The sequence below is a fragment of the Triticum urartu genome, chromosome 7A (assembly GCF_056163025.1).
Source record: "Triticum urartu cultivar PI428250 chromosome 7A, HENAU_Tu73, whole genome shotgun sequence".
Taxonomy (NCBI): Eukaryota; Viridiplantae; Streptophyta; class Magnoliopsida; order Poales; family Poaceae; genus Triticum; species Triticum urartu.
The window spans coordinates 68,811,245-68,829,789 of NC_141879.1; the positions used below are offsets into that span (position 1 = coordinate 68,811,245).

General features: G+C 43.4%; 3 protein-coding genes across 4 annotated transcripts; 1 reads left to right on the plus strand and 2 right to left on the minus strand.

Moving 5' to 3' along the window:
• The first annotated feature begins 4,017 nt into the window (after positions 1 to 4,017).
• Positions 4,018 to 4,839, plus strand: LOC147957881 (uncharacterized). The gene is made up of 2 exons (XM_087536033.1): positions 4,018 to 4,298; positions 4,396 to 4,839. Exons 1-2 carry the CDS (start codon positions 4,100 to 4,102, stop codon positions 4,638 to 4,640), a joined length of 444 nt encoding a protein of 147 aa, XP_087392159.1. The 5' UTR covers positions 4,018 to 4,099; the 3' UTR covers positions 4,641 to 4,839.
• Positions 4,840 to 5,555: 716 nt separating this feature from the next.
• On the minus strand, positions 5,556 to 9,975 carry LOC147957882 (Pentatricopeptide repeat (PPR) superfamily protein). The gene has a single exon (XM_087535878.1). The coding sequence runs from the start codon at positions 9,783 to 9,785 to the stop codon at positions 6,459 to 6,461; it is 3,327 nt and encodes a 1,108-aa protein (XP_087392004.1). The 5' UTR covers positions 9,786 to 9,975; the 3' UTR covers positions 5,556 to 6,458.
• Positions 9,976 to 11,367: 1,392 nt separating this feature from the next.
• LOC125519733 (ATP-dependent 6-phosphofructokinase 5, chloroplastic) lies at positions 11,368 to 17,266 on the minus strand. 2 transcript variants are annotated; one of them, XM_048684479.2, is made up of 15 exons: positions 17,027 to 17,266; positions 16,786 to 16,844; positions 15,710 to 16,042; positions 15,516 to 15,597; positions 14,910 to 14,983; positions 14,579 to 14,690; positions 13,942 to 14,037; positions 13,760 to 13,861; positions 13,579 to 13,653; positions 12,819 to 12,959; positions 12,619 to 12,735; positions 12,426 to 12,530; positions 12,271 to 12,351; positions 11,854 to 11,982; positions 11,368 to 11,724 (listed from the first exon to the last, which is right to left on the minus strand). In XM_048684479.2, the coding sequence occupies exons 3-15, from the start codon at positions 16,015 to 16,017 to the stop codon at positions 11,557 to 11,559; spliced, it is 1,590 nt and encodes a 529-aa protein (XP_048540436.1). In that variant the 5' UTR covers positions 16,018 to 16,042; positions 16,786 to 16,844; positions 17,027 to 17,266; the 3' UTR covers positions 11,368 to 11,556. The 2 variants fall into 2 exon arrangements, with proteins under 2 accessions (XP_048540436.1, XP_048540435.1); XM_048684478.2 differs by lacking the exon at positions 16,786 to 16,844 and having other exon boundaries at positions 17,027 to 17,264.
• Positions 17,267 to 18,545: the final 1,279 nt, after the last annotated feature.

Genomic DNA, 18,545 nt, shown 5'->3' on the forward strand with positions numbered 1-18,545 from the left:
CATTGAGGAAATTTCTACAAACGTAGAAATTTTTGTGAAGTATAATGTTGTAGGAAAAAAACATTTCTCTAGAATGCTTTCAAAATAGTGTTTTTAGAACATCAATTTTTTGTTTTTACAGAGCATTTAGAAATGTTTTTTGCATAAAAATTTGTAAGCATGTAGACAATGCGTCAATGTTTGTTATCACAAAATTACAAAAAAATGATATTTTGAAATATTATCTTTTATTTTGCTGCACCTGAGGAAGCATTTGAGCTCGCGTGCACAAAATCCATGTATCATTCATTAACTTCTTCCTTTTTTCTTGGCTCTCTCCTTCATATAGTCAGAAGTGGCCAATTCTACACACTAAACAACTAGAAAGTTTCCCAAAATTCATGTTCTTTGAACCCCTTTCGTTGTCAAAGTAGTACAAGGCCGACGCTAGACTATCTCGCGAAGACTATATCTCGCTTAACGTGAATATAGCTTCCGTCTCGTTGTAGGATTTTCCCTTGCATGTAGCTACTGAGCCGACCCATCTTTGTCTAATTGTTTTTGCATTCGGTAGGTTTCGATCGAGTTCGCTAGGTTTCGCTGGGTTCGCTTTACTAAGTTCTTACTATTCACGTTTTCTTCTTTAGTTTCTATTCTTTACTCACTGGTTTTTTGTTTTTCCCTATTTTCTCAATGGTTTTCTTTGTTCCCTTCTCGGTTTTCACTCATTTTTTCTTTTCTTTTTCTCTTTGTGTTTTCATCAGTTTTCTAAGTTTCTTTCTTGGTTTTGCTGGTCCTTTTTTACTTTCTTTTTTCTTTGCTTTTAATTTTTTTGTCATTTTTATTTGTTTATTTAACATAGCTCTACCTTTTTTGATATGCGTTGAACATTTTTTCTGAAATACATGTTTTGAACACCTTTTTGAATAATTGGTCAACATTTTTCAAAGATATTATGAACATTTAAGTTTTTTTTCACTGGTTTTCTTTAAATTTTTATTCATTTTTCTTTGCTTTAGTTCAGTTTTCTTTGTTACTTTCTTGGGTTTCTTTGCTTTTTTTTGTTTCTTTGCTGGTTTTCATTGGTTTTCTGTTTTTCAACAAATTACTACTTTGTTTTATACACAATGTACATTTTTCTTAAATACATATTCTTAACACTTTTTTCAATACATAGTTAATATTTTTCAAATACACATTCAAATATTAGATTCACATTTAACATTTCGCAAAAACATGATTAACATATTTTAAAACTTATGTTTGTACGTTTACTTTTTTCATAAACATTGTACTTTCTTTGTATGCAACATGAATATTTTAATATATAGTTTTAACATTTATAGTCTTTATTCATATTTTAACCATAACCATTGTACATTTTTTGTATGCATGAGGAACATTTTTTATATACATGTTCAGCATTTTCCAAATACATGATTTGACACTTTATTAAACATATATATTTTTTGTCTACTTTTTAAATACATGTGTTACTTTCTTTATAAGCCATGGACATTCTTTATATACACGTCGTACGTTTTCCAAATTCATGATTAATAGTTTTTTAAAACATATGTTTCTTTATACTCCCTCCGTTCCCAAATATAAGTCCTTTTAGAGATTTCAACAAGGGACAACATACGGAGCAAAATGAGTGAATCTACACTCTAAAATATGTTTATATACATCCGTATGTTGTAGTTCATTTGAAACCTCTAAAAAGACTTACATTTAGGAACAAAGGGAGTATATTTTATCTATACATGTTGTACATTTTTTGTATACATCAGGAAATTTTTTATATAAATATTTAACATTTTATGAATACATGATTTCACATTTAATTAAACATTTATTTTTTGTGTCTACTTTTTTCATACATATTGTATATTTTTCTAACATTAGTAACATATTTTATATACAACTTAAACATTTTCTATACACCTTTAACATTAAAAAATGTAGACAGATATTTTTATTTCTATTTTATGCATAATACACATTGAATATTTTAGTATACATTCCCGAACATTTTTTATATAAACGTTTAATATTTTCCAGAATACATGATTTCACTTTCTTTTAAAACTTGTATTAGAGTCTACTTTTTTCATAAATATTGATATATTTTTATACATCAAAAACATTTTTATATGCATGTTTAATTTTTTTTCGAAAATATGATTAACATTTCTTTAAACATATATTTTTTAGTCTATATTTATACACACTGTACATTTTTTTGGTACATCAGAAACATTTTTACCTACACAATTTCATTTTCTAAATACATGATTAACATTTAAAAAATTATTTTTATGTATACTATTTCCGGACACATTGTGCACATTTTTCGAATACATGATTAACATTTTTCCATTATATGTTGCAGTGCCTACTTTTTTAGAAATGTTGAACATCTGTCGTATACATTAGGAATATTTCTTTATACATGAATAACATATTTGAAATATATTTTTGATGTCTATTTTCTCTTACATATTGTATATTTTTCTTATACATTTTTCCTATACATCAGAATTTTTTTTCTATACACATCTAACTTTTTTCACATGATTAACATTCTTTAAATTTTTTTGTAAATTGTTTTCTTAATATATATATATATTTAATTTTTTAAAGAATGTAAATTTTGAAATAAAAATTTAACTAAAACAAAAACAATATGAAAAAAAGAGAAAAATAACCAGGGCGCTGGGCCGGCTGAGTCTGGCGCTGGCTTTAGGCGAGACTAGTTTCTGTCTTGCGTGAAGCGAGGCTTTTAGCTTAGCCAAGGCTATGTGCCGACCCCCAAAAAAATTGTTTCTGACTGCTGTGGGTGGTCACGTTGCGTTGCTTTTTTTTTTTTGAGGATCCTATGCTTTGCTGTTTTGTGGGGTCGTTCTGGCGGTCTGGTAGGTAGCCCCCCAGGGTTCGGCCTCGAGTCAGGGTGGACACAGTCCGAGCTGGTCCGGTCCCGGTCCGAGCCGGCGTTTGGACCGGCTGTCGGCGGTCCGGTCCGGACCGGACCGAGCAACGTCGCGGTCCTGTTTTCAGGGACCGGACCGGCAATGGCCGAGCTCGGGCCGGACCGAGAGGACCGTGAGGACCGGTCAAGACATGGGCAGGGCGCGCTCTGGAGCTCCGGCGACGGCTCATCGAGAAGATATCTTGCTAGAGGAAGCGCAGCTCATCGAAAAGATGTCTGAGAGCTTGAGAAGAATCAAAGGAAGCTACATGACCAAGACGAACACCAGAGGGAGCTCATCAGCGACGAATCTGACATGACAGCCAGTGGACAGAGATGAAAGGAACGATGGCTGATGCGGCTATGTAGGACATCCCTCGTCGATTTCTTTGACGAAAATGATAGATCCCACGACGGAGGAACTCCTAGACATGATGGTTCGTCGCCGGAAAGCTGGTGGCCTTGATGTTATGCGGTGGTGCTCTGCTTGTGCGTTGGACGGCGGCGGCCGCGGCACAGGTGCGTGGACCTGTCACGCCTTGCCGCCACGCACTCGCCAAGCCCCCGACATGCCCCTGGCAAGCCCCAGCCACGCTCCACCCCGCTCTGGCCATGGCCCTGCCATGCCGCCGGCTGCTTCTTCGGTCCGCTTGGTCGGCCCGAGCTTTAACCGGACCGGACCAGGCGATTTTCGGTCTTGTTTTGAGGGACCGGACCGGCCGATTTTTTTGTCGGGCTAGGACCGAGCCAGCCCGGACCGAGCGGGCCATGAGCCGGTCCAAACGACCGCTCGTGAAGTCCACCCTGAGCCTCGAGTGAGCTTGAGCCGGCTGACCCTGCCTTCTGTCGGTTTGGGTGTTCGTGCGGCTTCGGCGGTGTGGCCTGGGTGCGGCGGCGGCGCGCCTGCCAAACCGACACGCCAATCCGCACAGCAGCATGCAACCGCCACGTACCAGGCTACCCCAGACACGCGCGCGTGCACAGCCCGCCCACGCTGCCAACAATGCATGCACGCGTACCGCGCACCGCCTCGCAACGAGGAATAAAGGCCTTCGTCGTCACCGCAGGTAGCGCCACCGCCCAGCTCACACATTCACCACAGTCCACAGGTAGCTCCACCGCCCAGCTCGAGCCAGAAGAAAAGCACACATGACGACCCAGCAGGAGCGGGACGCGATGACCAGGGAGCTGCTGCGGCAGCTGGTGGTGCTCAAGAGCACGGCGCGCACGCCGGTGCAGGAGGCGATCTCCAGGGAGCTGCTGCAGCCGCTGCTGGAGTTTCACCCGCTGCTCGCCAGAACGACGGCGGTGATCGAGAGGGGCGCCGCGGCGGTGGCGCGCGAGCAGGGTAAGCAAGTCCTCCTTCTGAGACTCCTCTGTTTCCCTCATCGGTTCATTGTTATCTTATTAATCTATGTATTTTGCGTTGTGCGTTGCGAATCCAGAGCTGCTGGCGGAGCTGGGGATGGCGATGCAGCTGCCGGAGTCGGCGTCGGTGCCGGAGCTCCGCGCTCGCCTGCTCAGGGAGGCCGGGCTCGCCGCCCTGGAGGCCGAGCTCGCCCTCAGGGAGACCAAGCTCGCGCTCAGGGAGTCGGAGACGCGGCTTGATTTCTTGGAATCTGTCCTTGAGTCCTGGGAAAGAAGGACCGAGCCGGGAAGAAGCGGAGAAAGCACCATTAGCCGGCAGTAGTTGATAGATTGAGTGGGAGTCTGTATGTACGTAGGACGTAGCAATAGCAGTAGCTAGTGATAGATAGATCCATCTCTTCTTTCTTTTTCTTTTTTTTTGTTGAGATGTGATGGAATGGAAACATCCCTGAATGTCATAATAAGGGAGCACCTAGTGAACAGTTAGCTGAAAAGTAGAACGAGTTCTAGTCGATTTTGCAGTGGCCTGACTGTTGGATGTCAGCAGTGGTCTTCCCCAGCGAGCTCCCCATCACCTTCTCCACCCCTGCTTCTCCCCCTCCGTGGCCGGCCACAGTGTCCCTGTCTTGAGCTCGGGCTCCGTCTAATCCGTGCCGTATCAAAACAGAGAAGCCTCCAAACCTGAACCCTGCGAAACCCGTTCTTCTCCGTTGGAGATGTCAACAGTGAGACGCCTCATCCCCGTCCTCGGCGAGGTTTTGGTGAGCCATCGCTGCAGCCGTTCTCGGACTGAATAACAAATGTGCATACAAAATTTTTTTAATCCTAGTGAGACCTTTGTATGCTAGTATGCCTCGTCCCGACGATTTAGGCCTCTTTGAATTCACAGGATTCTAAAAACGCGGGAATAGAAAAAACATATTCGCAACATAGTAAAAGAAAAGGAAAAAAATCATATACTCCCTCCGTTTCTAAATATTTGTTTCTTTAGAGATTTCAAATGGATTACCACATACTGTATATAGACATATTTTAAAGCATAGATTCATAGATTCACTCATTTCATCCATTTTGCTCTGTATGTAGTCAATTGTTGAAATCTCTAGAAAGAGTAATATTTAGGTACAGCGTACATTCATAGATTCACTCATTTTGCTCTGTATGTAGTCAATTGTTAAAATCTCTAGAAAGAATAATATTTAGGAACGGAGGGAATATGATTCAATCCTATAAATCAAACAACCAATATAGAATTTATAGAAAAAAAATCTAAGGATTCTAATCCTCTAGAATTTCTATGAAATCATTTGAATCCAAGGAGCCCTGCTTCTTCAGGTGTGGTACTGCTCATTTGAATCGAAGGAGACCTATAATCATCGGACGGGCATGCAACACTTCATGGAGAGACCAAGAGAAACCTGGGTTATTTCTTTTCTTCATTTACGGGCGCGATATACGCCAAGGCTCGACTTCTATGAGAACCAACTCTTGATTGGACCCAGATTGAGTGACTTTAGCCCTCTATGTCAGATCAAACGGTCAAAATGAAGCAAAGCCAAAAACTACTTGGATGTTGTCAGCGTTCCAGTGACAAAACAAGTAGCGCTGATGCCCTGAAAACTGTACAAATTGAAGATTTTCACAATGGAAGAAAACTGGAAGTGTTATGGAAGGCAAAGACTGTACTGATTACACAAAGGAAAAACTGAACATCTAAAATGTTTGACTGAACTGGTTATACAGAGCAGCCTGCACATTATAACATCCACCTTTCCGAGGTAAAGAGATTTGTCGTATACAAACCTTCTGTTGCATGTGAACACCAATGTTTAGAAAACTCTGGTATTAAACTTTGCTCTCCTCGGTTGCAAACGACTGATACAATTTATATTCTTGGACGACTGAGGAATAGCCAATGAGCATAAATAAATAAATAATCCTATTGAGATCTTTGCATCCTAGTATGCCTCATCTCCTGAAACTTTGAGAATGACAGGATGCTTCTAGTATTGCGGTACTAAAAAGGTTACAGTTCATCCTTAGAAGATGCTCCTATATATAAGCTTGTCTAAAGAAAAGAAAAATGATCCTCGTGAAGATTTATTTTGAGTGAACCAAGTATGTGAGCACATCTGCAAGATTAAACAAACGAAGAATCTGAGTAGCTCCTTTGCCTCCGCAGATGCCATTTTGACTGGAGGACAGAGTCGGCTAGCTTGTGCTTGCCCTCCATATTCAGGCCATGAAAAACAGTCCTGAAGTTTACTGCGCTGGGGGTGATGCCACCATCCAGCATGTCATGAATCAGCTGCAACCCATCCTCCGATCTACCAGCTTTGCAGAGGTACATTATGAACATCGAGTAGGTCCCAAAGTCTGGCGATGGTCCTTTCAGTTTCATGTGCCGTAAGACATCCCAGGCTTCTGAAACCATGCCTACTTCCATGTAACCGCGTATTAACGCGGAGTATGTGATGACTGAAGGCTCACATCCTTCGTCTACCATCTCCTTGAACATATCCATTGCCTTGACAACGTCTCTTTTCTGAAAAAAGTAGATGATGAACGAGGTATACATATGGGTGCTTGGACGTATGCCTGCATTCTTCAGTTCTTCAAACTTGGCTACAGCGTCTTCAAAGCGATTCCACCTCAGTAATGCATGAATGAAGCTTCCATACATGTACTCACTTCTGGAGCAGCCATATCTCTCCATATCATCAAACAAACTGACAGCTTCCTCCTTTCTATCAGACCTGCATAATGATCTAAGGAGTATGGAGTAGCCAATCTGTTTAGTAAACCCGTGTTCACATAGTGATACTATCGAGCTTCTTGCATCAACCAACATCCCGCACTCGCATAATGCTGAAAGATACGTGCAAAGCCCATCATTATCAGGCATATAACCTGCATGAATCATTTCCTTCAAGATCTTGATTGCGGTGTCTACTTTTCGGCCTTTTCTGCGGCAGAGATACATTATCAGGTGATTGTAAGTACTTCTGGCAGGCTGAAAGCCTGCTTGCTTCATCTTATAAAATGTCTCCAGGGCCATTTCAGTGAGACCAGCATTACCGTACTGGCAAATCATGACATTCCATGTGTCCACTGTTGGAGAACATTGTGCCCACGCCATTTCTCTGTAAAGGTGCCTCATGTGCTTAAAATCTTTCGCGGAGCCTGCGAGTTTCATAGCTGTGTTGTACGTTTCTGTTGTGTGCATGTAGGAGAGTCGTTTCCCTACCCAAGAGAAAAACTTCAAAGCAACATGGCCATTTCTCTTGCAGCACTTCATGATGGCATTGACAAGGTTTGGTGTATAATGCAGTGATCTCATCTCAAGTGCCTGCTGCATTGAGCTCCAGTTGTCAGAAGATGACAGAATTTGGCATATCCCTTCAACATCTTCATCGCTGTAGTCCTTTGTTAGTTCGATGTGATTTTCGTTATCACGAAATGTGCACCTCGATATCTCAGAGTCTTTATCAGATGGAAGAACAACAGGCCCAAATATCATTTTCTTCTCCTCCAGTTCACACTCGGATAATTTCTGAAACTCATCAACTGTGTCAGTTTTCTCTAATGATCTGATTTCCGTCTCACCTTTAGGCTTTCTAATATCAAAAGGTGCCCGCATTCTCTCAACATTAATAGCTTCCTCCAGATAATTATTCTCACGCAAGGAAGAAATAATCCGGCAGAAAGTTTCTTCAGAAGGCCTGAAGTCAAATTTCAACATTTCCTTCAGAAGTTCCAATGACTCGAGGGGCTTGGAAGCCTTACAGAGCTCATGGATGAACACTGTATAAGCTTTAATTGTGGGCTTTTGACCGTTCTCGCTCATTTTTTTTAGAATATCCCATGCTTCAGAAATATGTCCACTGCGAATATGCCCGGCTATCAATGCTGTGATTGTTACAATATCTGGTTGAACACCAACTTCCTGCATCTCCTCATACAGTTCACAGGCTTCTTTATACTGATCAGATGTGAAGAGGTGCTGCATGAGCTGAGTGTAAGATGAGGCCAATGGAATACAACCATACTCCCTCATTCCCTGCAGCAACTGAAGTGCCTTTGTACATTCTCCTTTCCTGAGGTAGCCATCGATGAGAAAACCAAATGCCATGCTGCTAATAGATGATCTGTTCTTCATATGCTCCGTTAGCTGAAGAGCCTCATCCATCCTTCCGCTTTTGCACAGCCCCCTCAAGAGGGTTTCAAAAGCAGATGAGCTATCCATGGACTTGTTCATCATCTGCTGAAAGACTTTCTGAGCTTCTGCTAGTTTTCCTGAGACACAGAAGCTCCGTAGAACTTCCAAGTAGCAATACTCCTCTGGATACCTCGCGCTTTTAATCATATCATCTCTGATAATGAAGACAGCTTCAGCATTATTTGATCCAGCCAGCAAGCACAACAGAAGTCGCAGAATGTCAGAACCGACGTCCATGTTGGTGGGCATATCCTTGTAGAACTCAAGAGCAAGCTCATGCCTTGCATTGTTACACAAGGCACGAAGAATCGTCCTATATACTCTAGTGTCTACTGCCACGGAACGAGATTTCTTCATAGCATGAAATGCAGACAGCATCTTGCCAACCTGCCTTGCCTTCCCATAACTGGCTATGATAATTGTCCACGTCTTGATGTCCTTGGGGCACATCTCCTTCTCCATCTCGCCCATCAGCTCCTCCATCAACCCAAAACTCCTTGCTTCGCCTGCAATAAACAGCGTCGTGTTGTACGTCTCTGTAGTGTGGTGGAACCCTGGAAGTTGCTTAACCCAGTAGTGGAACCTGAGCCCCAGGTGCGTCTTCTTGAAGCACCTCTTGAGCACCATGTTGACAATCCTCGGCGTGTACACGACCCCCAAGCTCCCCAGCCGCTCCTCGAAAGGCAATCCGGGCACCTCTGACCGTAAAACCTCGGTGATCTTTTGCACTTGGGCACTGTCAATATCAGGATCTTGGGCGAGCGCACCTCCTACCACCTTGTAAGATGATGCTTCCTGGCTAGGCGCAGAGCCTTTTGCGTTGCCATCCGGGCTGTCAGAAGGGCCATCAGGAACCCCTTGGTCAGGAACTCTGCCGGCGAAAAAGGCAAAAGTCTCTGGAGCATTTGGTCGAGCACCTTCCGTGCATTGTGAAGGGGCCTCGTTGCCGCTCCTCCACGACTGTCTATTCACTCGAGATTGAAATGATGGGTCGCTGGCCGTGCCGGCGGCAGGGGTGATGAGGCCGGAGATTTCTTGGAAGAGGGAGGGGCAGGGCCCGGTGGCTGCAGCTGGATCGCCGGTGGTGTCGGTGCGGGGAGGTGGAGGAGCGGGCTTGGCGGAGGAGGTCTTGGAGCGGGATGTGGGGACTGGGAGGGCACGGCGGCGGTGGTGGTGGCTGGAATGGAAGGGAGATGGGGAGTCGGCGAGTAACCTGGCGGCGGCGGCGGCGGCGGCGTTCCTCGCCATACTATTTTTTAGCAGTTGGCGGCGAACATCAGATACTTCCTCCCCATGGGGTTTGTCTTGTCGACATCTTCTTCCTCGTGGCAGGGATAGGAGATCTCGACCGCGCCGGGAGGCTTGCCTGCCTCGACAGTGCCGGAGCTGGTGACGAGGGGAAGGGCCTCACTATACCTGGCCATCCGTCAGGCCGGGCCTACCAAAGCCCGAAGAAGAAAACCTAGGCCTGGCTGTTGGGCCTAGAATTCAGGCCCAAGTCCGACCCAGCAATGAAAAAGCCTGCCAAGCCTTGGGCCGGGTCTCTTCCTTAAATCACAAATATGACAGGCCCAGGCCTGATCTTTAGGCTCAAAACCTAGGCCCAGGCCCGGCCCGTGAGCAAGACCGGGCTGAGCCGGGTCGGGCTTTTTTGGGCCAGGTCGGGTCAGGCTGGTTGGGCCAGGTACCAAAGGCTAAACATACCGGCTACCCGCCAACCACAAACCCAGTACACGATTTGCCATCTTTCAGATGTTGACAGCGCAAACCACAAATCTGCATCTGCTCATGCACTATCTCCCAAGCTTCACGCCGGTGTTTGAGCAAACGTAGTCGCAATGGTGGATCCCGAGAACACAAATCCAACACTAGTTAACCGACTTAAATCATATCCCAGCTTGCAGATAGGGAAAAAAATAAAGGACGCGAAAGTTTAACAAATACAGATTAAATGCATTTTATCTGTACGAACGAACGATGACATATACAGCGGGTGAGTTGCATCTACAGGTTATCTGCTGTTGTATATGAAAAGGATCTCCATCCTGAATCATCTGCGTGCTTGTTATTAATGAAAAACAATTTGTCTAATTCACATCTACTAAATGTTTTCTAAGGATGTCGTATCTAAGCTTCCACAAATAACATAGCAAGAAGGAACAAAAAAAAAAGCTGGAACAAAAAAAATAACCACAAACATAGTAGACATCGGGTTGGATGTGACATAGTTTGTATCCTATACAGACCCCAAGAGTGTCTGCTATTGTGCAGCGCGATGACATCGGACAGGCGAGAGACCAGGAGAAACCTGAGTTATTTTTTCTTCATTTCTCGCACAATTTTTTTTGGGAGAACCAGCTTTTGGGAGATCTCGACTGGACGCAGATTGAGTGACCTTAGCCCACTAATTCAGGTCAAATGGTCAAAATAAGAGGGGGGAAAAGGCAAAAACAGGCAGATTCCCATGTTATCAGCGTTCCAGTGACCAAAACACCAGCAGTGAACCACTGAAACTATCAAAACTGAAAATTTTCACAATGAAAAATTGTACCGCTGAAACATATTACTCTCTTCATTCCAAAATAAGTGTCGTGGTTTTAGTTCAATTCAAATTTTGAACTAAAACCACAAAACTTATTTTGGGGCAGGAGGGAGTATAAATGACTGAACGGGTTATAATGCAAAAACTACATTGATTACACAAAGGAAATTTTGAACATCTAAATACTGACTGAACTGGTGACACAAAAATCAAAGATGGGCAGGTTAAATGGGAAAAACTGAACTCGCTGAGCAAGGAAAAAATAAGAAGGGTTACACAAGGCAAAAGTTGAGCTGAACTGATTGCACAAGCAAAAACTGGACTAATTATGTAGCACAGCACTCAGATTCTCTAGTACTTAACATTGAAAAACTTCACTGATTACACAAAGAGAAAAACCGAACTGATTGCACAGGGCAAAAACTTAACACCGAAATTCCATAGCACTTATCATTCAAGTTCTGTAGCAACAGGTGGTCAGCGGAAGTCCGGCTGGCCTGTGGACGTGAGGCAACGGTGCCACATCCTGCCCTTATGGTTTACACGCTTCGGTGCCGTGATGACTTGCGTGACCGGAAGGTACACATAGTGAGTGTTGCAGATGCAGGAAGTGATGCCACTGAACCCGGCAAACGCTCCATGGACCTGCACAGGGCAGCATCATAGAATTCTCACATGAGCAGGCTGTGGATAATAACATGGGTGAACCGTACGTCTACGGTTAGAGAAGATTAATTAAACTGCAAGGGCGTGCAGGAAACTGATTTAACTTACGGCATTTTGCCCAAGCACGGTGCACAGAATCGCATCGGACGCATTGGCACGACAAGCCCGGACCATGTACGTCGGGTCGATGTATTTTATATCAGCATGGACACCGATGCCCTTGAAATGCATCTTGATCTGCAGAGTGTAATCAGTGTCACTAAATAGTAACAGTAATCAGCGTCACTAAATGCTGTCCATTGACGACTTCCAGAATGGAACAGAGAAACGGGAGGATGGAAGTATGGGGGACACTCAGTTTCAGCAACCTCATATAAGCAGCTAGAAAAGCTAGTACGGTAAGACGAATAAGGCTAGACCAAGTTCAATGTCACCATAACCATCTAACTTTCTACTGTATCAAAGGACAGCATGTACATTATAAAATCGACCTTTCCGAGGTAAAGAGATTTATCATATACAAACCTTTTGTTGCATGTGAACACCAATGTCGCTAAGTATTGTATTTCCTGATGCATCAGTTGCGCCTGAGTTTTGCAGTAACTCCTGAAAACAGAAGCTAATCAGTGGTATATGGAGCGGAAAAAGCCAAAGGCTAAAACCACCATGAGCTCACTTACTTGTCCTGCAGCTTCAGCAACGCAAACCACACAGAATCCCTTGTTCTTTATTAACTGCTCGAGGTGCTGTAAAACACCATATTCTCCATCGAGCGCGAATGAGACCTTTTCATACAGGTATAAGATTCTATTGGTACATCATCCATGTTTAGAAATAGTACGTTTCAATACAAATAGCGCAGTGTTTACGAACCTCTGGTATTAAGCAGACATCAACCTGCCCACTTGAAAGAGAAGCATGCATTGCAATGAAACCACTGCTTCTTCCCATTAATTTGACCAAGCCGATACCATGATACGCACTACGTGCCTAATGACATGATGTTTTAATAATATCATAGAGTATGGCTTAGAGAGAGAGAGAGAGAGAGAGAGAGAGAGTCAGCAGTCTACCTCTATATAGGCAGAATTAATGGCCCGTTGAGCTTCTTCCACAGCGGTATCAAAACCAAATGTTTTGTCCATTAAAGGTATATCATTGTCAATGGTCTTTGGAACTGCTACAACAGAAACCTTGAGCTTTCTTTTACGGCACTGCAAGTGTTTGGGGAAGGGGAATGAATAGGTATTGTGCACGAACAGAAATATATAGAACGTTCAAGATGATGAATCTTGAAAGCAAGATGAAACAAGATGGACGGTGGGGGTTTCTGCATCCATGCATCTTCACCTATCTGGGTTCAAACTTAAGCGAGGTTCCATTTAATTCTGAAAGATTCATGGGCTAATGTAATATTTGGATGAAGGACTGACAAGAAATGACCTCCTTCAGTATGATGATTATCATATATTCATGCTGGAATATCAGGAAACAGAGGAATGACCTCATCTTCAAGAACATCCTCCTACAATTAATAACTTGGACTTCAATCTTTGTGATGACCTGATTCTTATGACCCACAGGACCAAGCACAAGCATCTCCAGAGACTCAAGTCGTGTATTCAACAAAATCTTTAATCCCATGCTTACAACCTTATCTCCTCTCAGTTTGTAACTACCATATGTAAATACTATTCATACTGATCCCCTAATTATTGAACTTCTGTACTAACCATACTAACTTTATTATATATAAAAATCACAGTAGGATGTTTTCCAACTGCTTCGGGGTAAAAAATAAAGGACTGACAAGAAATATAAAGATATAAGAACCTCATCATGGATAGCATTTGCTCCTGCATGGGTACCATTTCCACCAAGTACAAAAAGCATATCAATTCTTCTGGCCTAAAAAACCAGATAATCATTAATCATTTTCTGAAAAACCCATGATTATTAAAAAGTATAGGAATAACCAACACAGAATAAAATTGTTGCAATTCAGATTGCTTACCTGTATACTATCTACAATTTCACTAGTTTTAGCTCCTCCACGGGAGACTCCTAGAAAACTTCCACCAGCAAGGTTAATATTCTCCACTAGATTACGTGAAAGCTGGATGGTGTTACCAAAATGAAATCTGAGAACCTAATAAGCAGTAACTATTTTGCTGATTTATGAGAGGAGCTTCTTACAGGCATTTCTTTTAGACCTTTTTCAAAAAATCCACGAAAACCAAATGGAATTCCAACAATATTCTTAACCCCATATGTCTCTAGGGTGAATACTACCTGCAGATGCAAATACACGTCATATACTCAACATTAACCAAAAATTTGCACTCGAGTCTATTATATCATTTGCTTGCCAGAATACTGGATAGGGTAAATGCTCCGTTTGAAAGCATCAACAAAACCACAAAACATATCTATGAAAAACTGCATGGACTGATAAAAAGGCTGCACGGAAATTTTAAATGATAACACTCGCATTTCTGTTTGAGGATCAGGGGACTCATAAAAGTACCGTGTCAATATCATGCACTGATGAAATTTGCCCCACTTTTATATTTGCAATTTACATTAGACAAATGAATGTGTGTGTAACACCTTGTGCATGAAACTCAATGAATTTGTTGATTTTTTATGTTATTTGTAGCTGATTGGAGAAATCATAGGATAAGCAGAGCTTCATAGCCCCAATTGTAATTTGCAGAGCTGGTTAATCTTACTTAAGTTGAAGTCCGCAATGAGTACCATGGGCATGTACCAAAATTTAGGTAGACATGCCAGCCAAACAAAATTTGTTTGAACAATGCTAAAAGAAAGGGACCTGTCTGATGACATCATTCAAACCAGGGCAGAGACCTCCACAAGTAACTATAGCAGCTTTTACTTCATTTGGCTCATAGTATATATCCTTACGAGGCCCTGCACGATGCACCCTGCATAAAGCTATTTGTCACTGCCTGACTCTTTAAGATTCTCAAGAGTTAAATCTAACAAACAAGTAGCAGTTCCGCCATTGTAGAAAACAAAAGGGCAGAAGTTGATGTGAAATAACACATAGCATGTGAAGAAAGATGGCATCCTTGTGGCACAGACAGAAATAGTACTCATATTGTGAATTTAAATACTTCTTTGTATCCTAGAAGATATCATACCATTGCTCCACCCAGCTACAGTCAGGATCAATGCACTCTGCTCCAGCAGAAGTAGGCGACGAATACTTTATCACCTAAAGTAGCATTGCAATGTTAAGTTCACAGCATAGTGGGAACAAAAATAAAAGCTGCCTTTTGCGAGCTACATGCTTCTTTAGGAGCTAATAAATGCAGTGATGCCGTGCATCATAGAAGTTAGCTGCTGAGAAAGCATATCACAAAATTTATGACTACTCCATTACAAATAGATGTTTTAAAGTGCATGCAGCAAGCAGTTTGAACTTTCATGACTAAGATACAAAGAAGTATTTAAATTCACTATATGAGAATAGCAGTAGTAGATTTGCCATAGAGAATATTTACATAATCATACTCATTGTAACTTTAAATACCATATTATTATAAAAGTTAACATCAAAGCGTGCAATGATGCTTGCCGATTGCCAGTGTCTAAAAGACTACAACAACATATCTTCATATCTTCTGTACAGGAGTAGTAAACGATCTCACCCAGCTCAATGATGGCTCTAACGCTGTGAAATGTTAAATTTCAAATTAACGTCTGAGTCTTCCGGTATGATGCTAAATTTTCGTAAGAGTACTAACCTTCATAAGCGCTCGGTCATCATTGTTCACGTAACCATTCCACATATCCATAGGTGTACTATCTTCATCACCAGTAGGAGTTCTACCAGAGTGATAATAGATGGCATTGGATAAGAAATGCCGCATAGTTATTAGCTTACAGGAATTCTGGCTAATTAATTCAAAGATGACAAAGAAGAGAGAGCGCACAAAACCTCTGTTTCTTGAGTGAGAATGTAGTTGGCCTTGGTTTCAAGTCATATATATCTGTAATACGTGGCAGATTAAAACGATTATCCCAGTCTTCTTGAAAGTTCTGCTTCCAAGATGGATCATTAAAATCTAATTCCACTTTCGTGGAAGTAGCTTTCACACGCAGTGAAATGGGCTTTTTTGCCTTCTTGCTTTTGCATTCTTTGGCATTTGAATGAGTGGATCCATGTAAAAACAGATCTCTCGTTGAGTGTAGCCACTGCTGCTGTGTGTTACAGAAACCACCGCTTGTTTTTACAGCAGCGGCCATCCAAGAAGACGTCGTCGGACAAGGTCTGCAGAGGAAATTCTAGTTACTGTCTTCACTCTTCAAACGGTGAACGGAAAAGTTAAATAAACCGAACAGTTAGCTGAAGAAGACTTCCCATCTAATGCCTTAAAATATGTGCTAACAAACAAGGAAAGGGAAGATACACAGAATAAGCGAAGCACAGTGGTTGTACAGTTCAAGAACAGAGCCAAGCTCGATCAGTGGTAATTTCGCGATGTTGCGTGATATGGGAACCAAACTTAGGCATTCCAGGAAGCTGAGCTGTCTATTAAGTCATCATGATTTCGGCGTTTTATTTGCGCGAGCCACAAATAAAACTCGAAATCATGATCACCACAAAATAACAATCCCCTTGCAGCAGAGCATCACAAGTTCAGGGATGCGCCCAGCTTATGTGGGCACTGCTCATCAGCAAACTCGTCGAATCGAAACACTGAAACACCACAGAGAGGCAGACATTATCTGCCTGTCCTAATCAAACGCAGCTGTGGCGGTACAGTAATCTAACTTATGTGCTTTGGAATTATTCAATCAGAAAACTGATGGATCCAGCGCCAGCAGATGCAGTAAAAAAATTCACTGTGGGTTTGTGCCTCGAACAAAGGTGGGTGGAAAAGCACCCGAATATGCTGAATGCGGCAGATCGTCAAAGCGCCACCGGAATCAAGTTGGCCTACGGCCCTAGCTGAGTTTTCTAGATTGAAATCCTAACTAGTAGTCTTCAGAAGCGAGTAAATCTGAACTGACCAAAACAGGACCCCCAATCCCTGTATCCCAGCCGCTGGCATCCACCTACCGCGCGCGGCCTGCAATCGATCGAGCAGGTGAGCAAGCAAGGCCGAGGCCGGGAATCTTAGCAGGGAGGTGCCGAAGCGGCGAGGCCTGCCGCCGGGCGCCGCTGCTGAGAGGCGGCACCGCAGCAGGCGGTGGATTGGAGCGTACGGATTCAGCAATGGAACAGTAGAGGGGGGAGGAGACGGACACGCACCTGCTCTGCTTCGAATCCGTGGAAATGGCGAGACGAGGAGGGGAGGGGAAGCTGCCGGCAGCGTGCTCTCCGCCCCCTTCACGGCTGTAGATTTGGTGGCTCGCTCGGCGTCGGCTCGGGCGCGGCGGAAACGACGGGCAGGGCAGTGACGGGACTACACCCACCCCACTAGTCAACCAATCATTGATGATTACCTTTGTCGATATCCAAATGTGTTTTTGGAAAGGGGAAGCGTTTGTAATCGGCCGACGGATTGGGGATTTCCCTCTCATAAAAATCAGAGTTTGTTTCCACTCGGTAGTACAGAGGGAGTATATATAGCATCACTGGTTTGGTGCCAAAAATTGTCATGCCAATGCTTGTCATTGTTTCAATTATTATGTACTACTTGATTGATTACCGAGTTGTGTTGCCTATCTTATATAAAGTTGTCAATAGCTGGCAACGCCAACATTTGACTAGAATGTAATGTTTTCATTTCACCTTCTTTCTACCACATCTTCGTCCCATCTTTTACGATAACCAATCACCTAAATTTACTTATCTTTTTTAACCAATTTTACTTTATTTTACTTATTGTTAGGGATATAACTATCAGTTATGACCCGCCCAGGAGGGGCCGGGTCAAGACCCAAATGGCGGGTCACAAAGGAAGCCTAGTAAACACTCAAGGCGATAGGTTGTTAAATCTTATAGAAGGCCTAAAGGCCTAGAGGCGGCTTAAGGCCCAATATTGTAAACCGCCGTATGTAAGGAAAGACTTATAAAGAAAGACATGTAAAAGAAGTCACCGAGCCGGACTCGATTTATGAGCCGGTAGGGACTCTGTAGGTCACCAGGCGTCAACCCGTGTATATAAGGGGACGACCCGGTGGCGGCTTAGGGCAAGAAACAAGAGATCGATAACCAAGCCGGCGGATTAGCCTCTTGGTGATCGAAACCCTAGCAATTCCAACAGAACTAGACGTAGGCTTTTACCTTCATCGTAAGGGCCAAACTAGTATAAAACTTCTTGTGTCCTTTGTCCCGATTAACCCCTTTAAGCTTCCTAGTTGTGATGGCCCTACGACTAAGTCCTTTTGCTAGGACATCTGCCGCGACAATTCCACGACAGTTGGCGCCCACCGTGGGGCCAGCGCACGGTGCATTTGAGTTCTTGAAGGCCAACTTCGAAGGGCTCAAGGGATACGTTGTGAGTCGTATGACCAAGAGTCGTCGCGGCAAACTCTACATCAACGATGAAGGCTGGGGCCCCGAGGCCGGCTCAATTGATACGGGTACCGGGTCCCCTTCGGCGGAATTCATGTCTTCATCGGCAGGATCGGCGAGTCGGGCCCTGAGCAGGACGTCCACACCAACCTCATCGAAACGGCTCAGCGCGCGAAGTCCACCCGTGTTCAATCTGTCGTGAAGCATGCCTTCGTAGGTTGCATCAACGGCGGTGAATACTCTGAAGAATCGGTGGACGGCAGTGAGACGGCCATCTGTTCTGACGCCACATCATCAACGGGAGAGACGG